The sequence below is a fragment of the Micropterus salmoides genome, unplaced genomic scaffold (assembly GCF_014851395.1).
Source record: "Micropterus salmoides isolate LMB-PRFRI ecotype aquatic unplaced genomic scaffold, ASM1485139v1 Ms_hic_scaffold_2932, whole genome shotgun sequence".
Taxonomy (NCBI): domain Eukaryota; kingdom Metazoa; phylum Chordata; class Actinopteri; order Centrarchiformes; family Centrarchidae; genus Micropterus; species Micropterus salmoides.
In genome coordinates, this window is record NW_024042187.1 from 1 (window position 1) to 23,860 (window position 23,860).

The 23,860-nt window shown below is 42.6% G+C and overlaps 1 protein-coding gene across 3 annotated transcripts; it reads right to left on the reverse strand.

The window, feature by feature from the left end:
* Window positions 1-124: 124 nt before the first annotated feature.
* On the reverse strand, window positions 125-21,384 carry LOC119882148 (actin filament-associated protein 1-like 1; the record flags this gene model as incomplete). Of its 3 annotated transcripts, none has more annotated exon segments than XM_038692150.1 (16): window positions 125-292; window positions 1,846-1,960; window positions 2,482-2,554; window positions 2,655-2,800; window positions 2,895-3,106; window positions 3,190-3,309; window positions 3,803-3,878; window positions 4,369-4,452; window positions 4,591-4,770; window positions 4,877-5,091; window positions 5,178-5,273; window positions 5,385-5,589; window positions 5,967-6,046; window positions 6,163-6,240; window positions 6,669-6,794; window positions 20,959-21,384. In XM_038692150.1, coding segments are annotated over 16 exon segments (1,996 nt in total), but the record flags the coding sequence as incomplete, so codon positions are not given.
* Window positions 21,385-23,860: the final 2,476 nt, after the last annotated feature.

Genomic DNA, 23,860 nt, shown 5'->3' on the forward strand with positions numbered 1-23,860 from the left:
AATAACTTATTAATACTTTTGCTTAGAAAGACTTGGTGCCCCGATGTCTCAATAGCAATCAAGCTATATATACCATAGATGTAGTTCTAGCCCTGCTTTTTTCAAGACTCTGCTCTGTCCTTACCAGAGGCAGTCTTCAGCTCTTCCTTCAGCAATTTCTTCTCCTGTCGGAGGGTCACTAGTGCATTTCGTATCCCATCCCTCTCTCTTTCCAGCTCCTCTTTCTCTTTCAGGTAACGCTTGGCGTCCTCTTCAGCTCGCGTTTTCCCATACTTTCCATATTGGTTGGCGTCTGGGTGGAGAGAGCAAAAGGTGAGGGGTCAAATGTTCAGGGGTTATGGGAAACAGACAAAAAACATCTCACAGCGATATTTCTGCCTGTCTTTATTAATGTCATGCTCCTCACATGAGGAGAATGACGCCAATTCTACAACTCACACAAAAGCGTAGCCCACAAATTTGACATTTTTCCTAACTTTAAACAAAGATTTTGGGAGGGAACACTTGATGTGATGCACAAATAAAAGATAAACACACACACCCCTGCAGAGGGAGAGGTCAGGAGACAAGACAGCGAATCTAATGTGAGTGTCCAATAAATCTCAAGTTACATCCTTAAGCTCTCAGCCATGGAGAGCGCTGCCTCTTTGATGTGTCAGAACGTCACATTGAAGGCCTGTGAAACAGCACTGAGAAGAGCACTGAGACAGCCGACCACACCAATATCTCTTTCCTAAACTCAGGATACTCATCTCATTTATTCGTATGGCAGAGACCGTCTGACACAACGGATCAAATGGGAGAGGGGAGGGGAGAGGGAAGAGATTATGAATGGAAAGTGAGAAGAGAGAGGAAAAATGTAATATTGAGCTTGATAAAAGCTCCAGTTTTATGACTGTCAATGGATTGTTACACCACTGAAAGGACTGAAAGAGTGTAAGCTCCAACAAAACTAGACCATTGCAATCTAACTCCTGTGTGACAACATTATTAAGAGGGTTGCCATCTGTATTATTCTCACTGCAGGCAGCTAACCTTATTTTTTTATTTTATTTTTTTGAGAGCGACAGATGGGTAGCAGAGAGGGGCCTAAAGATGAAAAGACACAGGAGGGAAGCCTCTAAAATATTTGGTCTTAAGGTACATTATACTCCTCAGCTGTCTGGTTGGTTGTGAAACAGCTGAAATAAAAATTAAAATTGTGCAGCTCTGTTATTGATTGATCTGTCATAATGCCTTTGATACAGTATGCATCACAACATGTGCGTTACAGATTTTGGCTTGGTCAGAAATTACTTACATAACAATTAAGTGTGTGCTGACACAGTTCAGCATGCACATTTACACTCTGAGATTATAAAGTCATTAATTTGCAAGAGAAAGGCGTGTTAGTTAGTGGGTGAATTGAACACAGCACTGGGCTCCTTTTTATTTTTACTGATTCAAAAGCTGTCTACATATCTCAACAACCTCAATAGCCTCAATAACCTGCAAACCCCACATATGCACAGTGCAGTCTGCTTTTTGAAGTCCCTATAATTAAGACCATCCTTGGGAAATCAGCTTTTAGTTTCTCTGCACCTTTCAAATAGAATAACATTCCGAAAACTTTGGACATAGCACACTAATAAGTTTCTCACAGTTTGTCTCTGTCATTGAAATACCATTTGATGTGAATGTTGTATTTGATAACTTTGCCCTTATCATCACTTAATTCTCTCTAAAACAAGGCACTTCTGCAAAAGAGAACTTTCTCTCAGTGAGTTTCTGCATAAATTAAGGTTTCAATCAACCTGTCAGTATAGTTCATGAGAAGAGACTCAGTATCCCTGGAGGTACACTTACTTGAACCTGTTCGTTTTAGGGAGACTAAAGGCTTGGTTCTGTCAGAGTCGCTGCTGGAGAAACTTGAGCGCCGCTTGCCCTGATTCCCAGACTGCTGTCTGCGGTTCTCCTCTGACTGGGTGGAGTAGAGAGGGGGTGGGGGAACATGACAGATGTGGAAGTATGCAAAAAGAAGGATGAGGACATGGGGAAAAAAAGAAGGCAACGTTTATATATTATGCTAAGCAATAAATTAACCTTCAGATTAATTAGTTTGAGATGATGGAGGTGTGTGTTTGGGGCTAGAGGTGGTGAGAGGTATTTGTTTAAGTACATGTCAGTGGGGTCAAGAAAGGAGTTTACAGGCTGTAAAACTGCCATGACCTCTTGCCTCCCTGTCACCAGATTGATCACTTTTTCTTTTTTTGGTCTGTTTTTCCTTTCTCCCATGCCCACACACTGGCCTACAAAAAGCCGTCATTGATAGACGTGCAACAGAGCGCTGTCTGTCTGTTCGGCTAACTGATATGGGGTGTCGTATTCAGACAGTGACAGTCCCCAACAGCTGCACACACACAGACATCTAGCCACATCAAAGTAAACCATTATGCATGAGGTTTAAAATTATGTGTGTGCGTCTGAGCACTTGCGTCCCACCTGCATGTCCTCATTGGGGACCTCATCATATGTTCTGGAGTCTGTGGAGGTACTGCTGGAGGATGTGACCCACCTAGGATCAGAGTAAAAGGAGAAATGAAATCTGTGTGAGGGCTAAACATCACCGCATTGGTCAGTGGCCTTTGGCCTTGCTTTGACCTCGTCTCACTCACAGGAAGGAATGCCGAGCAGCGTCGCGGATGTTTGCGATGGTTTCCACGTCAACATAGTCGTAATGCAGTGACTCTGGATCTGTCGCGGAGCCTGTCTCTGCCAAGAGGACTCCGAGCCACCTTCCAAGTTCCTCAGAGCTGCTAGCCTATATAAAATGTGATTATTAATAATAATTATTAATATAAAAGTACTGATAAGTGCAGCTTAAAAATAAAAAGAACAAATGCTCATTATTTTACCTCCAGAGCTGCCACCTCTGTGCTGTTCCGTAGGATTCGGAAGGCAAAGGGATGTTTTGGTCCCAGCCCCGGGACCACCTCACAGCCGTGCAGAGGAAGTGAAGGCAGGGAGGTCCGAGGGTCTCCTTTGTCGTGGTAGAAGTGCAGGGAGCCTCTGCACACACAGCACCACTGTTCCCGCCACACCTGATTCACCAACAACGACAGGTAGCCTACATGGTGAGAAGGAAAAAAGAAAAAGTGACACGTCTGCAAACCTGAAGAACACAACAGTGATAGTGAAGTGAGGTCTGACCTTGTCGAGGGTCGCTGTAGGATGTCCTGGGATCTTCTGGCCGAGGGGGCTTCTTCTTGGAGAAGCTGATGATACGTGTGATTTTACGGCCTGCAGCGAAAGCACCCCGTTTCACCTTGCCTACATCAAAAAATTAAGGACTAAACAGTTGCTTTGGGTCCAAATGTATCTTTGGCAAGACGATATATGCAGAAAGTTGCTTAAACGGTTTAAACTGAAAAGACTGTAAACAGTGGTTTGACAAACAATATCTTAACTCAAGGCCCAATTACTAGTTTTATTTTTAGAGAGCTATCAACTGCATCTTGTAGTCTTGTAGTCTAATACGTATCTGTGTTATATTGTAAGTATTTTTTAACACTCACATGTCCATCTCTGCAATCACACAATTGTCTTAAGTTGTCAATACACATGAGTCGTCCCTGCAACATCCATCCCGCATAACATGAATGCAATAGTATTGAAATTAAGCCGAATGATGACAACTGAGCAAACTCCATCCACAGCTGAAGATAAGTGCATTTGAAAAAGCATGTATCTTGGTGGACTTTGAGATAATATTCTTTGTCAAACAGCTGCTGTATTGATTTGAGGCTGGGTGTCTCTGTCTCACCGTTCTCTCTGCAGTTCTCTGCAGTTGACACACCCACACTGTCTGAATCTGACGTGTTCCTCTCTGCAGATAACCTCTGAGGAAGAGGCACAAAAACACAGGTTTAGATTTTTCCTACACAGGATCTGTCTGTCCGCCAATATCAAACTACAGCTGGGCTTTTCTACACTTTTCTTTATGAATGAGACAAACAGTCTCATCCTCTGCCCTTTTCCCTACCACCTCATTACTGGCTCTTCTCCCTTCCTCCTGCACTTTAATATAAGGCAGTGTCTTTTGCAGTTTATGTTCTGACAGGTTGGTAACTTGTTAAAGAGGATGTGTCTGTTCCAACACTGTCTTAACACCCAATTACGCTACATATCTCCTCTTTGTTCTGCAAGCCAAATACAGGTATTACGGTGTACTATGTTGAGCCAAGCAATTGTTTAGGAAAATTGATGGTGACAACACAATTGCTGCCTGTCAACGACTTTTCCTCACCTCAGCTGTGAAGATAAATTATGTCTTGAGGATAAAAACAAACAGGGACGTGCTGACACAAACATCCTCTCTTCTACACTTACCTTATCAACTTCAGGTTTTCTTGGAAGGACGGGAGACGCAGATTCCTCAGGCCCTGCGCTCTGACCGCTCACCTCTCTAACAACCTGTGGGGATATTTTACACGTGTCACTCTCGACTGTATGGTTCCTTTTGAGATTTGTTTTTGCACTGTGATTGTCAACTAGATTGATGGCCTGTCTCCATGCCTGCATTCACAGATATAATTTCAAAGTGCAGCTTACTCTAAGCCATCTGTGGGCCTGCTCCTTGCTTTGTACAGCCAGCACCAGTGTATCTCCATTGGGTAAGGTGAACCGGAGTTCATGGTGCTTCCTCTTGCTGTCTTTGGGTGCGTAGACCGCAGTGCACTGGGGCAGCAGCAGGTCAACATAGGGGCATGTGTCCTTAGAACTCTTATAGCACTACAGAAAGGAGTACGAACACAGGATACTGTAAGATGCAAAGGAAAAGAACAATAGCAATATGTATCCTGAATGTGTGAGTGTATGCTTTCCTGAAACTTTTCACCTGTAGTCTGTTCTCCCGTATGACAGTGAGCTGTTTCGCCCACTGGCCGAATCGCTTCTTGCGTAGCAGGAAGGCACAGATGCGACAGTCCCTGGCAGGAGGCATGGAGCTCTCATCCGAGGGCCACTGATGAGTGAGTTGGACGCTGGGGCTCCTCTCTTCTTCATCCTCCTCGTAGGACTCATAGGAACTGCTCAGAGCGTCAGAGTCGTTGTCTGAGAGAGCAATGACAGAGAAGATAGCATGTTTTATTTTTTGTTATTTGTAATCTTGTTTTGGGGTAACTTTATTCTCAACTCACATGAGTTTTTGCGGCGTGAGTTTATGCAGGTAGTTGGGTAGTTGTTTTCAGCATCTTCATACCCATCCTCTATAGAGTTGGGGGGACTAGGCCTGACTGAAAATGGAAGAAAAACCCTAATTAGTCCTTATGTTCCATCATGCACTTTAATGTAACTTGTACTTTGTAATTATGGAAGGTCTGTTAGATTAAGTGCTTAGTACTGACTTAGAGGTTTTTGGAGCAAAATGACATTAAGGGCACTGAGTTCATCAGAGGTAGGAAGACGCTGACCTCGTGTAATGATATATTCGGGCATCATGCCCGGACTGAGTGGCACTGCCTCCTCATAGTAGTCCTCAGGAGGAGGCGTTGTGGGCAGAGGGGGTGGAGAGTCAGCTGAGTGCGGGGCAGGGGAGTCTGCACAGTTCTCCTGAGGGAGACACACAAAAACAAAGCTCTCAAATTTCCTCCATAACCACGAAATATTTTTTATATTCACAGCCCAGGAACTACATCATCAAAGACATACAGAGCATAACCCTCAAAATGATATCCATAAATTAGACACATGGGCTCAGGGCGTGTCTCTAAATCTTTACTCTTCCAACAGCCTGCAGATTGATGAGCATGTGTGAATGGGAAACCCCCACAACATGGAACACAATCCCTGTTTTTCCTTTCTAGATTTTGCAAAGTTGAATTTGGATAGTGAATGCTGAAAAGGACTGAAAAGTCAATGCCTTCACATGCAATTGATATTTCTGAAACGGGGATACATCAACAGTTTGTTATAAATTGTCCACATGCCTGTTTTAGAGTGTCATTTTGTGTGTTCTTGTCTTCTTTCAGATCATCTGTGACATCCTTCAGGTCCCCAAGCTCACAGTCTATAAACAAAACATACATTTAAACTCACACTCTTGTACATAAAGACAACATGATATTTGCAGCTCATAAATATAGATAGGTTCACCCATGCACCCATGTTGAAGCTCAAACTCACCAAATGTCTCAAAGAGGGACTCTACAAAGCTGGTGCCATTTCTGTACACTGATGAGTTCATGTAGATGTAGTCCGTTCCTGAGGTGGGGAAAGAGAAAACAGACACACTTACAGCATGGTAAGAAACATTACTTTGGATCTCTGATATTTTAGGTTTTAAGCTTGGGGTGGTGATGGCGCAATGGATAGGACACATGCCTTTGGTGTGAGAGACATGGGATCAACTCCCCACTGTAACCCATCTACAATTGTGTCCTTGAGCAAGACACTTAACCCTAGTTGCTCCAGAGGCGTGCGACCTCTGACACGTATTGCAATTGTAAGTCGCTTTGGATAAATGTTAACTGCAATCTAGAGAAGTGGTTCCATTACCTCTGTCCCACAATATAGGCCTATACCTGAAATGAGTGCATTCTACATTTTTATTATGTGGAAAATCTCTCCTGGGGGTCTGAAATAAAACACAGACAAAAATCACTTCATTTGTCTTTCCTCCTCTCACTGACCTGATGGCTGTATCTGCTGCAGGAGGTTCCACACGGAGGTCTTCTTCTCCTGCGTGGAAGAGCTGAGGTTCTCCTGGTCCAGCATCTTCAGCAGGACGCCCAGCTCACTCACCAACACATCCATCGCTGCACAGAGTGGGAAGGGGGCAAAGGTCAGGGGGGCATGGGTTCAGTGTAACAGCAGAGAGGGCAAAGGTCAGACTGTCTAAACAAATCCCAAGGTGTATGTCTGCTTTGCTTTCCCTGTGTCTTTCTTTCATTTTCTGTCACAGTTTGTCAATATCAATCTGCCACCTTATCACACCTCTATCCCCTTCTCCTCTCTCGCTTACTAGCCAGACTAAACAATGAAAAAAGGCAGGAGTGACAGGAAACATGTTTGCTAATTGCTCATTAACCCAGAAGTAAAGTGGAAGTGGAGGTACCAAAAATAAGAACTCTTACACAGTATTATGCAAAGAACATCCTGCACGAGGGGCAAAGTGTTGTCTTTGTGCAGCAGCTCTGAAGTGTTGCTGGCTCAAAAGACTGACAGACATCTCAATTAACTGTCACTCTCAATGCTAATTATCCATGCTGCAAGACTGTAAAGATGTTGACAGAAATATGAGATTCTGACAAGAATAACTGAAGGACCACTTTGCACAGCCAAATGTATCAGCCAGCAGAGTTTCATTCACAGGGTCCTGATCTTTATCTAAAAGTCGTGCACTACAAGCTGGCTCAGACAAGCAGACCTTCCTTCAATACACACTCTTCACAGGGCTGATGATGATGTGAGGACTCAGCTTATAGGAATATATGTTTCACATCACATGTTGATCTGAGAGGCGGGACTGGTCCACTCCCTGTTTTCAGAACAGAACTTAAATAAACTGTCTCCCTCCAACAGCTGCTGGACCTCCTGAGAACAGGTCCGCGACCTGCTGCTGTGCTTGGATTCCTCCTTTATCTGATTTTCTGCCAGAAACAAGCGAGTTGCCACCAATCAGCCGACATGACTCTCCCTTCCTTCTGCTATGTTCATAGCTTCTTTTGTATTCTTTCCCTCTGTATTGATGTATCCTAATGCACTTTCCCCCCCCCCTCTATAATCCTAAAATCCTCCACAGAACCTGACATCTGGCTGAGTCACTGCTGGCACACTTGTTTGCCCCCCCGCCCCCCTTTTCACAATCCAGCCACATTAGACCTGCTGAACCGTGCATCTCGCTGGGTTCAGCCACGGGACAGCCGCTGAGCCAGAAAAGCTTTTGTTCAGTGGGCAGTCATGTGGCAACAAGGCCTGATGCAGTAAACAAATACAAACACACACATACCGACATGCACAAAAAACATAAAACACACTGGAACGCTTGTATGATGTGTGTTTAATAGTGAACTTTGGCACAGGCCAGCCTGTTGTGTGTGTGTGTGTGTGTCAGTTTGAGGAGAATATTAATGAGTTCAGGCAGACTGTTGGACTATTACTCTGACACAGCAATCTTGTATGTAATCACCGCTGACAAGCAGAAAGTCTTGATAAGCTGTTAGATATATCTGGTGTTTGTCGATGATGTGTGCACTACATGTGAAGCTGCTCCCACTCCTTAAAGACAGGCATACTTTCCTGAGGTGGGTCTTCCTATGGGCTTAACAATGCCCTGCCAAGGCCACAGCCAAGAGTTACAAGAGCAGTAGGTGTGTTTTTGCCTGTGTCTGTTTGTCTTCTTTCCTAGTGTGGTTTCCTTGTATTGTAATAAAAGGAAGATCGCACTCGAAGTGGGCATGAGGCATTAATCCACGGAGGGACCTGGAATGTCTCCTCATTAAGATCCGATTCACTTTGGAGAAATAAGGAAGGGGAGGAAGGGGAAGGAGGGGAAACCCATGTGAGTGGGATGTCTTGGCCTGGTGAGCGCTGTCTCTCTGCCAGAGGTTCCAGCTGTTGAGATTCTGGCTTCAGTGCACCGCTGGGCTTCCCCTAACTGAGTGGAAGACAGCATGAGTCATTCTCAGCAGAGAGAAACAGAAAATGTACACCAGTCAGCACTAAATAAAATATAACACAGAAATCAAGGCGTTGCTTTCAAGGAGTTTGTGTGAATTGGGTCACAACACTCATAAAACTATTTCACTATTTCACTTGGACCAGATCTCTGAAGAGCTGATTATCCAATTTGGCGATTACAGTGTTATTCTGCTTGTGCCAAAATGAGCAAAGAGGAATTACTACGTAGTGTTTGGCATGTGAGGCACATAAGACCACCCTTAAGTCCCCAGTCATGCCTTTATTATCAACACACCACACTACTCACACTACATGGTCCCCTACATCTCTGCAGTAACTGTTATTCTGTGTGTGCTTGTGTGAGTGCGTTATGTGTGCCTTTGATGTCTTTAAAAGCCAGATAAAACAGATTTTGAGTCTAGCACCTGAGGGCAACTACACACAAGCTTGTACAAGATACGAATGCTACATAAAAAAAACAGGTTGGATATGGTTTAATTAAAGCCAGGCCAGAAGCCATGGAATATCTGGAACTACTAGAAGGAGTATTTGACTTGAGAAAATTGAGACAAAACATGATGAGGGATTATTAAAAGTTTAGAAAGCACAAAAGATGGGTGCAGGCAGTGCACCATGCCGGCAGGAATGTGTTTAGCCATTCAAAGCTTTGGACACACTCAAACATTTACCTCCTCACACTAGTCTGACAATTGCTGTTAAACACTAAACACATTCCTCACTTTGTTAGTGCAAGACTCTGCAGAGTGTGTTTGTGAGTGTTTGACGAAGCAGAGAGAATAGTTTGTTTAACAGTGCAGACTCAGACCTTTAAAAGAGGCTTGAATTATCAGATTTTCTTTGAGGGAGGGAGAAGGGGGGTGGGGGTTGGGGGGGGTTAATAATGTCAGCGAGTTGAGCACCTGTGCTAACATGTCCAACAAACCCTGATATAAAGAATAATGTGACCTCAGTCGGGTGCACGCTTTTTTTTTTTGACTCCCTCCTTTCATGCCAAAGGCTTTCTTCATACTGAGCTTACTTATCTTGCCACACATCACTCACACACACACACACACACACACACACACATAACTTCACAGTATGTCGAAAGTGACAAAATTCAGTCATTTGGCAGCAACCTCGTTTCACAATATTGTTGCAGGCAGGCGTTCCAGCTAATCACACAAGAATTTGCAACCCACAAAGAGTCTCTAGTGACTCAAAAATTGCAGTGTTTCACTATTGAGTCTGGGTGGCAAACTGTTGCTTTCTCAACACTTCAACATTACTGCCTTTCTTGGCATTTCAGCAAGCTGGCATGATGCTTAAAGCGTAGAGTAAACATCACCTGATGCCTAGCATTCAGTCTCATGCTAACAACACCTTTACTGCTTCACAGTGTTCCATATTTTAACATATCTTTACAAACCCTCACACCTTCTTTAGCTTTAGATTCCTGCCTATATTGACAAGCTATAAAGACCTTCCAAAGACACTTACCCTCGACAGCAGTGGATGAGAGTCCCACCATTTTCCAAGGTTAGGAAACCGGTTAATTCATATACATGCAGATACTGTAGGAGATATTCCAGAGTCTGTGCCTCCCTGTGTGCGCTGTCCTGTGAAGTCTTTGTAGTGGAGGTGAGCTAAAGTCGGCCTACTACTGAATTCACGCTTCCTTTACCTCTCCCTTCCTCCTTCTGATCTGCTATCTCCCTACCTCCCTCCCACCAGTCTCCCCTCCTCTCTTTTCTTTTTGGGGGGATGGGGGTGCTCTGTGTGTGTGTGTGTAGCCCTATTGTATCCCCCTCCCCTGTAATCCTTGGGATCGTATAGCACCTGGGAAAGACTTGCTGTTTAAACACACACGACGACTAATAGCTAACTCACATTCTTTATTTTTTCCACATTCTTTCCTTCAATACATTATTAACCTTTAACTAGTTGCACATAAAGGCTGCCATCCAGATGATGCCAGTGACATACCAGATACAGTTAAGGCATTGTACTACAACTTTATGCGAGAGCATCTTCAACACTGTTACTCACTGTTAAAGACACAAGTGAAATGTTCCCAGTGAAGCTGATGCTGCAAGTGGTAATTGCTACATTTTAAATGTATTCATTTGAAAATATAACGTAAAAGATACAGACGAGATTGAGTAAAGGCTGTGGACCGGAGGTAGAGGCAAGTTGAGACTTTTCAGAGTTACACGTGGATGACTTGTTGCCTTGAGGCAGACGCATGTGCCCCAACACGATGCAACACGCTGCCTTCAATCACACGGGCACTAACACTACACAAACAAACACACACGAACAAAACACACTGCTTAGTGTAGGCTTTTACTGCAAATCAGTTGCAGAATGAAAACAGTGTCAGCTGGCTATAGGGCTGCCTGGTGCACAAGACTGAACAATCACTGTGATATTAGATTGATACCAGCATGTAAAATATGATATCACCTGTTGTTTTGAATCTTGGTATGACCCCTTTTGACAAGGGGTACATGAACTTTGCCTAAAAGTCTAGGAATTCAATACCAACTTTTGGTACTTGAAAGTGTTCTGATACTTGATGTGGTTTGGTCAGCACCAAATACTTAGTGAGGTTTGAGACCCCTACTACCACCAAAACGGCTTATAAATGTCTTAAAAAACTATAAAAACTCTTAGAAAAGAGACAACAGATACCTGTAATCTTGGTGAAGAACATAGCAGAAATACTACTAGACAATAAGTGACAGACAACGAATAATATAACTAGCCATACTGTGCACATATATTGTAGACAGAGGATTTAAACATTGAAATTTACACTCCCAAGGATGACAGTGTAGGAAAATGGGGAAATTAATTGCTTAATTAAGTAGACAGGAAGTCCTCCTACCATCGAATTTGTGACACACCTAAGAGCTTCCCTGAGTGTTTCCCAACCTTTCCACAATCCTCTCATGACAAATACCACAGACACAGCCTGCTAGACTTGATTATGGCCAAACCGCTCCTCACTGTGACTAAATGTGAACTCTGACCTCCTCAGTAAAGCTGTGAACTCACACAGGACCGTGGATGCCCAGAGGAGGGACGGGAAAAGCACAAAATGTTGTGAAAAAGCACATCTCTTTTCTTCACATTACAACTGGGTACTATAGCTGTCATGTGTTAAAGTAAAGCAGATGCATTCAGGGGAATTGCTAAAACATGATGGACTATTAATCTAGGAAATAGATGCATTATCCAGATTAACAGTGAGTTCCACTAATCGAGTCTGCAATACAAAACATTGTTATAACCGCAAAGAGCTAAACTCCTGCTAGACAAAGCTGCTGTTAGAAACTCAAATGACTGTACCATCTGTGTCTCTGCAAGAGATCAGCATCTAATGAAAACTGCTGGGTTTTTCTTGGAAGTCTCCCCTTCCTTATTGTCTTTGGACATGTTGGATATGTAGCCATTTCCCAACCTGATCTGACATGAAAGAGTACTGCAGGTTGAAGACACAGAGGTGTCCAGAAACACAGTGTGGGAGCGTTTCTTTGTCTCATCACTAAAGCCAGCTGAACAATATGACCCAGCAACTTCTGAAAAGAAATGAAAAGCTTTTTTTGAGTGTGTGTTTGTGCGTGAAAAAGCATAATCTTATCTCATGTTAAGTGAGTCACAGGAGAGTTTTTTCAGTTGAGAGACAGCAGGGTTTGAATGTTATCGTCATGCCGTGTGAGGGTTATCTAAATACCAGCACCCAACTCATAATCATCAAAGCTGGGGCAAGCATGTTTTAAAGAAAATCACCAAATCAGAATACAGAAGAATACAAAAATGTCACATCTGTAGTTAAACCCCCCCACCAATTTATTACACCAGTGTGCTCTATATAGATCACTGAGGTGTGTGTGTAGCCAGCACATGCCAACAAAGGGGAGGTAAACCAGATGTGCTTGAGGTTTTTAATTGCATTAAGAAGTGTGCCAACAATGTCTTCTCTCACCAGCCTGTGCCCTATCATGATGAAATCTCCTCCCACTTTACTCCTCACATTCCAGGCATTTCCCAAGACTGATGGTTCTTCTCACCCCAACACACAACATGTCTGGGCATTCACAAACTGATATCTCCGGAGCCCGCAATAGGTAAACAGAGACAGTATTGGCTCATTGGGAATATGATACAAATCAGCATGATGACTGCAACTGTGACCTAACTGTCTTTCCTTTTGCTTCTGTTTGGCCTGTATTTTTGTCATTTTAGGGTAGGATTTGAGGTGGATGAACACAGCCTGATTCCTATTCATTATTATTATTTTTTTTTTTTTACAGCTGCTAGAATCAACATTTTAATACTAGCATTAGTAGATCAAAATAATTAATGTATGTAAAATGTCTCAGTCGTAGTGATAACCTCACAGAGAATTTTCACCTGTCTCTGCAGTTCCCATCAGCTCTATGAAGCATTTTAGCATCTTTCAGGTTGTTTTTGCATTGTTTTTGTTTTGCAGACGCATTTTTACTGTTCTATCTCACACAGGCTCCGCCCTCTACTGGACTCAATGGGAACTATCTCCTCCAATCGTACACAAGCACTTGCCCACTAAAATTTTTAATGTGCATGCAGCCAATAGGACGTTGCTACCGATGCACCCTCTGTACTCATAGAGTCCAGTAGAGGGTTCCGCTTGTGCTCATAAAACCAGGGTTACCATATCGTAACCTTTGTTTTGGTTCAGTCTCACTGCTCTCATCAGTGTTGTTTTCAGATGCAGCAAGCTGCTGCTTTTAGGAAAAACCCACTGTATGCCACCTCCCCTGCACCAAACAACCGATAGACAAAGTTAGCAACTAATCAGTGAACAAAGTGGAATATTTACCAGCTATTTTCCACAGGAGTTGGCGGACCAATGAACTAATGTTGCTCCGTATCTGCTGAATGTGCACCTAAGCAACTGCTTGCTAGCAAGTTTGACATATCAGCTTAAAAGGTGTTGAGTTCAACTTGTTTCCCAGACACACTGACACAAACCCAGACGGCAAATAACATAGAGGCTTGTCATGGTATGTCAAATATACAGTGATTAAGGGGAACTTGATCAAATTAAACATTTAAATATCGTGCCTGCTCTGATAAACTAACTACTGAAGACCCTTACAGAAAGATTTTGATTTTTCCTGTATGCTGCCAACAAAAAAACTTTTCCTGTCCTACATTAGTTAATAGGCTGACCAACTGTAAGTGGATGCCCCATATGCCCCCTATAGAGATGGACTTCCTCCCTCTAGTGATGACATCACTTATCACCGCCAGCCTTCTGTTTCCTCTTCCTGTCAGCTGACCCACTCCCGCTTTTACTGTACTGTCTCTGGTGACCACCATTCTCAATGCACTGTCTAGATCCTACGCTAGATAGAATTGAATGTTTCTGCTTCTGCAACTGTATTTCAAATGGTTGACAATATAATGGAGCTGTTCAATATACCATTATTACAAACCTTTATTTAGCTGCTGCAGGTAGTCCTGCATGGGAACTCCTTTCTTGTGGCTTTGGGATGAACATTTGTTAAGTGGGTGGACATTTTAGACAAGCATACAATAATCAACCATGTACACACTGGTACATACCAAACGCACACTGGAAAACATGTTGAAGTTGAGCAGCAGGTGGGGGGAGCATGTGGAAAAACTTATTTGGTTTGGAGGAGTCGTAAAGGTAAAAACATGGCCTCCCCACTGTTTTTATTGTACACGGTAAGATGCTTCAGGTTATCATAAAATAAAGCAAGGATCCCACACTCTATGATACTCACACATGCACATACAAATACACTAGAGATGGAAACAGTCCTGCAAAATAGATGCTTTGAATGTCTTTGTTCATACAGAAGGTATTATTCTGTCCTGGTTTACTTTAAATAATCAGCTGCTACATTGACTTACAGACTGACACTTAAAGTGAACTGATTGCCAACTGAAGGCTCCATGTCATGATCCCAAATTAGGTAAAACCTTTGGAGCACGCATTCCGCAGCACAATTACTTTCCAGGCTTACATCTTAGTTTAGATCTCCCTTAAGTAGACCAGGCCTGGGTTAAATTCCCCCTATCGTTGCAAATATTTGTAGACATCATGTAAACGGTCTGTGTGTATGTTTCCTGCAGTCAATGTTTATAATAAAATTCAGGCTTGAACGTGCATCCTCACTCCTTCTAATTAGGCCGCTCTAATGAGCTCCTCACAGAGAGAAATCTACTCAGTCAAGTCATTAGGCGTCTTAAGTGCCTGGGATGTTTCCATGGTGATGGAGTGGGAGAATTATGGGTTTGTGCAGTCCCGCTCACCTGTTTAACCATTAACTGACTTTTGAAGGGCACCAATGGAGCGCTAAAGCGTTTGATGTTCAAACACACATGCACACTATACTCCCACAGCTACCTGTGGCTATACTGCAGCTGAGTTATCTGGGAAACAGCGGTGATAGCAGGAAGCTGCTATCTCAGCAGTGAGAGATGGTCCACAGCCCCAGTTACAGGTCAGGTTAGTAAAGCAATGCTGCCCGTTTCCCCATCTGACATCCAATATGTTTATGCACTGTGCTTTTGCATAGGAGTAGTGGAGCGTAAACCTGGGATCAGACTGCATGCCATCAGCCCAATAAGGGCCAAATCCACCAGATGTGTGGCATCTGGACATGTGCCACAGAAATTATTTCATGTGTATTGTGTGTAACATGGAGGAAAAAAATGGATAAAGAATATATTCAAAGTCAAAGATGGGCTTTTCCAGGATTTTTTCTTCGTGTGAGAAAAATCCAAGAAACTGTTCACCCGTAATCCTTCACTTCCTCCTTATCATGTCAGATCTATTGTGTCTGATAGCCAATACACATCAATAGCTGATCATCACATGTGCCTGTTTTGCACTGTGAACGAGAAACTCTCAAGGGGGTTTCCCTGTCTTTCTCAGTGCATTATGGGATAGGCTTCCCAGTGACCGTCAATGGAAAAAAGCAGGTATAGAAAATGGACAGATGGGTAGAAGTCTGATCATAGAATAGTAGCACTGGCCAGGTGGCAACAGTTGCATCTGGGTATTTCTCAGTAAAGAGTCAAGTTAAAGGTCACAGAACAGACCACGATGTAGGGGATGTCTGTCTGCTAAACCTCCTTCCCCTCTTTCCCATTTTTCATCTTCTGCTCTCTGATTTATTCAGGCCTGAGATGGCACAGAGGGCTTGACTCAGCCTGCTGCCAGACAAAGGCCCTACAGTGCAGTGAGTATTATTCAGAACCCGTATCTGCCCTGAGTCCTATGAGATCACCACAATGCTATGTCTCCCCCACAGAATAGTATTCACATTCTGAGAAAGATGCTATTCTGCAAGTGGAAGCACTGCTTTACTGATGTTGCACAGACAAGGGTAATATACACAGAACATGCATGCCTGCAAACACATCTGCGCGCACCCACCTAAACACACACACACACACACACACACACGCACAACCGGGGATTTCGCAGTCACACATTCACAAAAAGGGAAAAGGAGCTGCTTTGTCTCCATTTGGGATTTTTTCGTTTTAATGGGATTTTGACTGGAGCGGAGCTGTTTTCCGTTGTTCACCAGAAAACTAGGACACTCTCTAAGTGTCTTCTTGCTGTTGTGTGAGTCTAACCATCATGTAGAGCATATGTCCTTCTGAGGATGATCTGAGGAGCCTTGCATTCTCCTTGTATTATGTTGAGTAGTTTAATTTTGTAAATGTAACATTTCTGTAGTTTATTGTGTAAAGGTAGTCTTTAAGAAATAAACATTTATGTACAGTATATCTTTATATACTTATCAGAAGACTAAACAGCAGTTACAATAATTTTCAAATCACCATTAAATGCCTATTGTTAGTGTATGTGCTTCAGGATGAATGTAGCATGAATTAGGCCACACAGAAAAGCATTTCATATTTAAGGTTTAACATGTGAATCCTAGCTTGGAAAATGTGGTATACATTTTGTCAGTGCTATCCGTACACAGTGAACTGCTAACCTGGATTTATTCCTAAAATATTACAAAGTCTATACGTGCATATTAATAAGAATCATATTTCAGTGCTGAATAATAGCTGTTGTCAAGCAACATATAGTCAAAATGATAACAGGCTAGGCCAGCATTATTATAACTGCCAACTCTCTCTAATAAATCTGAAATGTCCCTGTGAGTATATTGCTTGTACCCGTATGCATGCACACCCCAGGCAGAATCACTTTTCACCCTCTGCAACTGGGGAAATGTTGTGCATTATTTCACTATGGTAACACAGCTGTGCAGGGAATGACCATTGCCTATACACGTCTGCACGCCCACACGTGCACAGACACACGAATACACTGCACATATCTCAGCCATATGAATCACAGTGATCTCCTCATCTCAAAGGGTTAAAGAGGGGAGTTTTTATAGGGCTAGCCCACAATTAACCATTATTTACAGCCCTTGCATGATGGGGCATATACTGTAGGCTATATGTCATTGTGTATATAATATAATGTACTGTAAGTGTGAGCATCAACATATCTACTGACTGATGTCTGACAGAGCAAACTAAAAAACAGAACGTATTGAACATGTATATTGTATAAATAAAATTTAGATGTAAGGGAGATCCTTATATATTTTATTATTATAGTGTTCCAGTTGGTTTGAATAACACTGCATTTACCAAGCACTGTAGAGAGAATAAAAAGGACCGCTCCACTGGAAAAAGCTTCACAACAGTCTAGTAAGGCCAAGGAATCCAGACAGCTATTTAACAGTCAAATCATAGTCCAATCAAAAGGTGTTATTTGGATGTTTAAATGAAGGTGAACACTGTGAAATTTGTTACCCAAACAATCTGCAATGGCTGTCTTTTGTTTTGTAAAGCTACTTCCCGATTGAACCTACAGGTTTACAGAGGGGTCTGAAACTGAGAAGTCAAACAGAATGAAAAGTAGGGTCGGCATCAAACTAAACAACAGGATGAGTTTTTTATTGCTGTGAAGGCTCCTGTTTCCTTGGCCCCATTGGACTCTACTGGAAAGCTGCTTCCAACTGACCACTGGCGTCCAAGCCTGCACTATGACAGCATTACATTTTAGTTAAATTAGCTAAAAGTATGACTGTAAGATCCAGATTGTAAAATATTGGAAAAGTATTTTAAGAATGATATAACCCTGGGGTTAAGTTACTTCCACAAACTCTGCTTTTGCTATGTAAAAATGCATTTTATAGCATACGTAATGAGAAACACGGCATAAATGACACAGTGAGGTCACTGACCACTGGCTAGATGACGACAGCAAGCTGCCTTTTAATTATGCTCTTTTCCCCTGCTAACCCATACCCACTGAAACCATGTTTTAAGTCAATTTTTCACAATTCAAATCCTTGTTTACTCTCAAAGACATTCTCCACAAGCCTGAAGACTGAGATTGGTGTCAGAAAAAAATAAATTGTTACTGAGAGCCATTGGTTATTTTGTATGTGAATAACATATTGGAGGGGAACAAATCTGATTCTAAGACAAGGCACATTCACACTCCCAAACACACAGGTTCTCTTTTCATACATTTCTCAGAGGAATGTGGATATGCGGGGCACTCTAACCATCTCATTAGAGGGAAACACATGGCTGGAGTAGGGATTTCATGCGCATGCAGCAGATTCGTGCTTACATGAACAGTATGTTACATTTATGCATCATCGTAGAGTCCATGGCAGATCAAGGTTTCGGCCCACAAGTTCGTCCATATGCTCCAAAACATCCTGACAATAGCCACCATTCATCATATCTGCTTGACTAAATCACAGGCAATCCCACCACTGAAATGCATCTCTGGTGGGACAGCCTCTCCCCTCTCACACCCACCTGATGCTCTGCTTCTCACAGTGCACACTGAGGCGACTGTGGAAACCGAACCTTTGTTCCACTGCTGCTCCAGCTGGCTTGGATAGAGCATGTAACGGAGCTCCCACCATTCAAGATCATACCTGCCTCTCATTACCATCTTTACCAAGCTTGATATTTGAACTCATGAACTCTACACAGCAAGCTTTGATGGTCAAAGTTTACCAAAAGCAACCTTTGAGACAATTAGTTGATCAACTGATGAATAAAACTGCACTAATCATTCTATTTATATCAATAATGGCTAAAATTACCCATGACCTGTGATGTGGAGGGGTTCACCTGTAATGAATAATCCACAGCTCTGGGAGCTTCTTCTAGCTCATTGTTTTGATTTTATGGTCCACAACTTCACTGTTTTGGTTCACTCTCTCTAATCAACTTCATTTCCAACAGCAGCAGACATCTGCTTTCAGCAAAAAAGCTGTAACATGCCACTGTACGCTACCTGCCTGGTGACAAAGCTGATATTTCCCATGGGAGTTGGTGGATAGCAAAACAGAGCTAAAAGGAGCATGACATTCATCAGGTGGACACGGCAGAGGCAGTTTGCCAATAAGTTTACCGTATCAATGTGGTTGAATGGTGATAATATGTGTCTAAGATTATCTTTACAGATTGCTTCTACTGTCCTAAACACCAGGTAATTTAGCACCAGCAATTTAGCAGTTCAGTACTGCACTACTAATTATTACTAATACGACTTTAATAATTCATTAATTACTTATAATGTAATATATCGAATTAAAACGTGTTATTTCGAGCTCCTCAAATATGAGATATTTCTCTACGTCAAATTATTATAAACTGAATCATTTTGGGATTTTTAAATTGTTCAGAGAAAATAAATGATTGGAAGGTGCCCCTTTGGAATCACTTAGCTTGTGAAGAGCATTTGTCTTTATTGACACAAACGTAACAATGAATTGATAGATTGTCATTACTTGTAGCCTTATTTAAGACAAATTGAGGAAAAGTAATTCAGCAGCAGCCAATCAGAGGATACAAACACCATATAAACAGTAGGGTGCTCCCTGGGGATCACTAGCCGTCACCGTGTGTTTTTTCCTGTGGCATTTACACAAACACAAAGCACAGATAGAAAGTCGTGGGTTGAGAGAGACACCTCCTACTTTAGATCCTTTGTGTACACACCAAACTCACTGGTAACATCCACATAATCCACACACAATGACAAGGTGAGGAAGGATGGAAACGAAGTAAATCATGGAAGGGAAAGGCAGAAAAAAAGGTTGTTGTTTTTATGGGTAAAAGTGGCTGTGATGCTGGGAATAAAATAAAGTACCATGTATGCAGATTGTACCATTTCCTTTTACCTCTGGTCAGTTAAGTAAAAATGTCCATTAAGTTCTTAATCACTATCACCTGCTGGCAACAAGTCTATGAAAAGTGCTTAAGACTCTACAGCTCTAAAAGCAGTACCATGATTCGGCAACATCAGTTCAAACACATTTACATCAACTATAAACTGAAATTTATATTTGAAGTTACAACTTATATGAAGTTTTTATTTGGTGGTGACCTCGCCCTGTGAATGCTGTTACTTCTAACCTCATGCCAAAGCCCACAAGGAGGGCAAGTGTATTTGTTTTCAGTTACAATGTGGGAAAATGTTATACTGTGCAGGGGGGCCACTGCACCCCTCCCAAAAAAAAAGAACACATGGGGCGGAAACACATTTTGTATTTCTAACTATTTCAACACAAAAGCACTGTGGCACTCCAGAGCAGAAGGAATTCTTTGCTGGTGGTGTCCAATATCAAACAATGTCCGTCTAATCTCCACATCCAGATATTTGACTTGACTCAGGATGAGTGAGATTCACTTTCTATAACAACAATCAAACTTTAGACAAGCACTTGGTTTTCTGCCTCTTCAAGCAGCTGGGGAGAGACCAGAGAGACCTTATTTATATTTTCAGTGCACTACCATTCTGTCTTCTTAGATGTATTACAGGAGGGGACGTGTCCATTGCACACCTTCATGGGTGTTCTCAGACAATAGATTCCTGGTTGTTAGGGTCACATGGAGATAATATAAATTTTGAGAAAATTATGTGCAACTAGGGCAGAAAAAGCTGTATGATAAAGTATAAATTCAAAACAATAATGTTAAACCAGTGAAGTATAGGGAGCCTGGGGGTGCTGAAGTCAGAGGTGTGAGAGGAAGGAAACACACAGTGGGTGTCTGAAAGGGTTGAAAAATGACCAATTAACACATTAAACAAACAAGCATATCTAAATCCACCTTAGCAAACTGCACAAAGAGTCGCAGAATAACCAGCACTCATCATACCAGCCAATCTCTTTTGCAGCCCTGTTTCAGGTTGAAAAGTAAACTTACATTTGGTGGCTTTTGTGTCCATTCCGCTGGTGATGCTGTCCCGGTGAGAACTGCTGAAGTTTATTGCAGGCCCATGAGTGAGTGTGTGAGTGAGTGAGTGTGTGAGTGAGTGAGTGTGTGAAGCTATGGTGTGCAGGCGTGTGAAGCCACTGCTGACAGATACAGTCGCTACTTTACAGGTCCGCTGGTCGGGAGCTTGAGTCAGGCTGCTTCTCTGCTGGGTCCTAGCGTCAGCTTCAGTTATGAACTGCCTTTAACAGCTTTGAACAGGTATAATGATTTCTAATAGTTTTACATGTTTGGAGTAGTCTTATTCGCTTTCTTGCCGAGAAGCTAATAGTAATTAACACTTTGTATCTAGTGTGTTTAAAGGTCCAGTGTGTAATATTTAGGAGGATCTATAGACCGAAATCGATATAATATACATAACTATGTTTTCAGTGGTGTAAAAAGACCTAACATAATAAACTGTTTTGTTTCTATTACCTTTGAACCAAGCCAATTCTATCTACACACCGCACTTATTTCGGGAAAAATATTTCCAGCAGTAAATGGCGAGGGACAACAAATATTGTGATCCCGTTTGAATTACACATATGATGTTTGTGAATTTCAAAGAAAAATTTTAAATTCAAGCCGCAGTTTGATGTAAAACAGTTTAGGTATAAGACCACAAACCCAAAAGACATGTGTGTGACATCGTAACTGTCTCTCTCAATGACTGAAGCTAAAGTTTCTGAAGCTAAGGTCAAAAAACTTACATGAGAGGATGATGTGATAAAAGGACTAAGAGTCGTTGGATGAATCACATCAGGTGAGATATATTTCTGCGTGGAACACAGCTAAGTAATCCAGCTAATAGCAACCAAGCAATGAATGTTAACTAGCATTACCGCGCTAACATGTTGGTGACGTATATTGTGCGAGATGAGAGATGCAGTTCGTTGAACGGTTTTCACACAAAACGACATGTGCGACTCAATGACTTACACGTTACATTTACAGCTAAACGGAGGCTTAGTGTCTCCCAAATATGGTACACCACACATGCGCACTGGCACTCCCCAACTTAAGGGTGTGGGTTACAATTTTATTCACTCACTTTAAAAAGATTTATTTAATTAATTTATTTTTTCTTTTCACATTTTTATTTACAGCATTATATGTTGATATTTACTGTCCAGGGTGTACCCTGCCTTTCGCCCGATGCCAGCTGGGATTGGCTCCAGCCCCCCGTGACCCCGTACGCAGGATAAGCAGTTGACGATGGATGGATGTTGATATTTATGCCTAAAGTGTTTCACCTGTGTGTAATGATCCTGCCATCTTGTGTGTGTGTGTGCGTATTCCGTGCGCTGCCCTGGTCCGTCTTCATTTAGTGTCTAGTGTCCCTGCCTGTTACCCTCACTTGCATGTTTGTTTGCTGTGTATTTTGTATCTTTGATCTTGCCTGTCTACCATCCCTGGATTGCTTTCTTTTGTTTATGTACTTGGAATAATTACCTGTGCACTGTTGGATGTATTTCATTTCTGTTCTGGACTTGCCACTTGGATTGTTGGACATGTGAACCTACCACCTCACTGTAAGATTGTACCTTTGTGTTTCTTTCAATTAAATTAAGAAAACGAACTTGCTCTACCTAATGTTCTGCATCTGGGTCCAAATCCCTGTTTTTCCCGTGTCTGCACACATGACAGTGAGGACTGACCATGATGGACCCAGCAGACGCTATTTCTGATGAACTTTTGGACTTTGTTAGCAATCTGCCTACATCCGTGCCTGCTAGCAGCCAGCCAGTTATGCAGTCTGCAAGCATCCAGGCCACCAGCCTCCAGCTTGCTATCAGTCTGCTTCAGCTGGCCAGCGCTCCAGAAACTGTGCTAGCCAGATTCCCAGAAACATTGATGGCCAGCTCCACAGAGACTCAGGTGACCAGCGCCTCTGAGATTATGCTATTCAGCCTCCCAGAGACTAAACTGGCCATCTGAACAGCTTCACAGTAATTCAGTTTGCCCTGTGTTCCAGAGAGTCAGCTGATCTGCTCTTCAGAGACTTCTCCATCCAGCTTCACATAGACTCAGCTGATTAGCAAGCAAGAGACTCAGTTGCTCTGTTCCACTGGATTGCCACCAGTTTCGTCTGGTTCTCAGACACCTGCTGGGCTGCAGCAACACCCTGACTTTGTTGAGCTACTGCTACTTCCTGTCTCTACTGAGTTTAAGCAACCCCACGTCCCTGAGCGAGAACTGCAGCCATGCCTACTCCCTCCTGCCTAACTCCCTGTTGTAGCCAATCTCCAATCCTGTTGCCCTGTCGCCGGCCTTCAGCTCTGACTCCAGATACCAGCTAACCAGCCCAGCTGCTCTGTCACTGGCCTCCAGTCCAGCAATCCTGCCTCCTGGCTGCCCTCCCTCTTGTTCTGTTCTGTTCTTTGACTCAGACTCCTGGTCCTGGTTTTCAGTCACGTTGCCGGCCTGGGAGCCATTCCTTGATGGGGGCAAGGTACTGTCATGGTTTGGTTTGGACTTCTGTTTATTTTGTGTCTTCCCCTTCTGTTTTGTTTTACTTTACTTCCTGCGTGTGTGTGTGTGTGTGTGTGTGTGTGTAGTCCGTGTGCTTCCCTGGTCCTTTGTCAGTCCGTCTTTGTTTGGTGTCTAGTGTGGACTTTGGAATAACTACCTGAATGTACTACCTGTTTTTATTTTACTTCTGTTCTGGATTTGCCACATGGAATGTTGGACATCACCTCACCATGGAATGTACCTTTTGTTTCTTCAGTAAAAATAGAAAACTGAACTTGCTGGCTTGGTGTTCCTGCGTCTGGGTCCAAATCCCTGTTTTTTCCCCTGTCTGCCCTCTAGTAATTCCAAAAATGTCAAACAATTCCTTTACAAAATACAA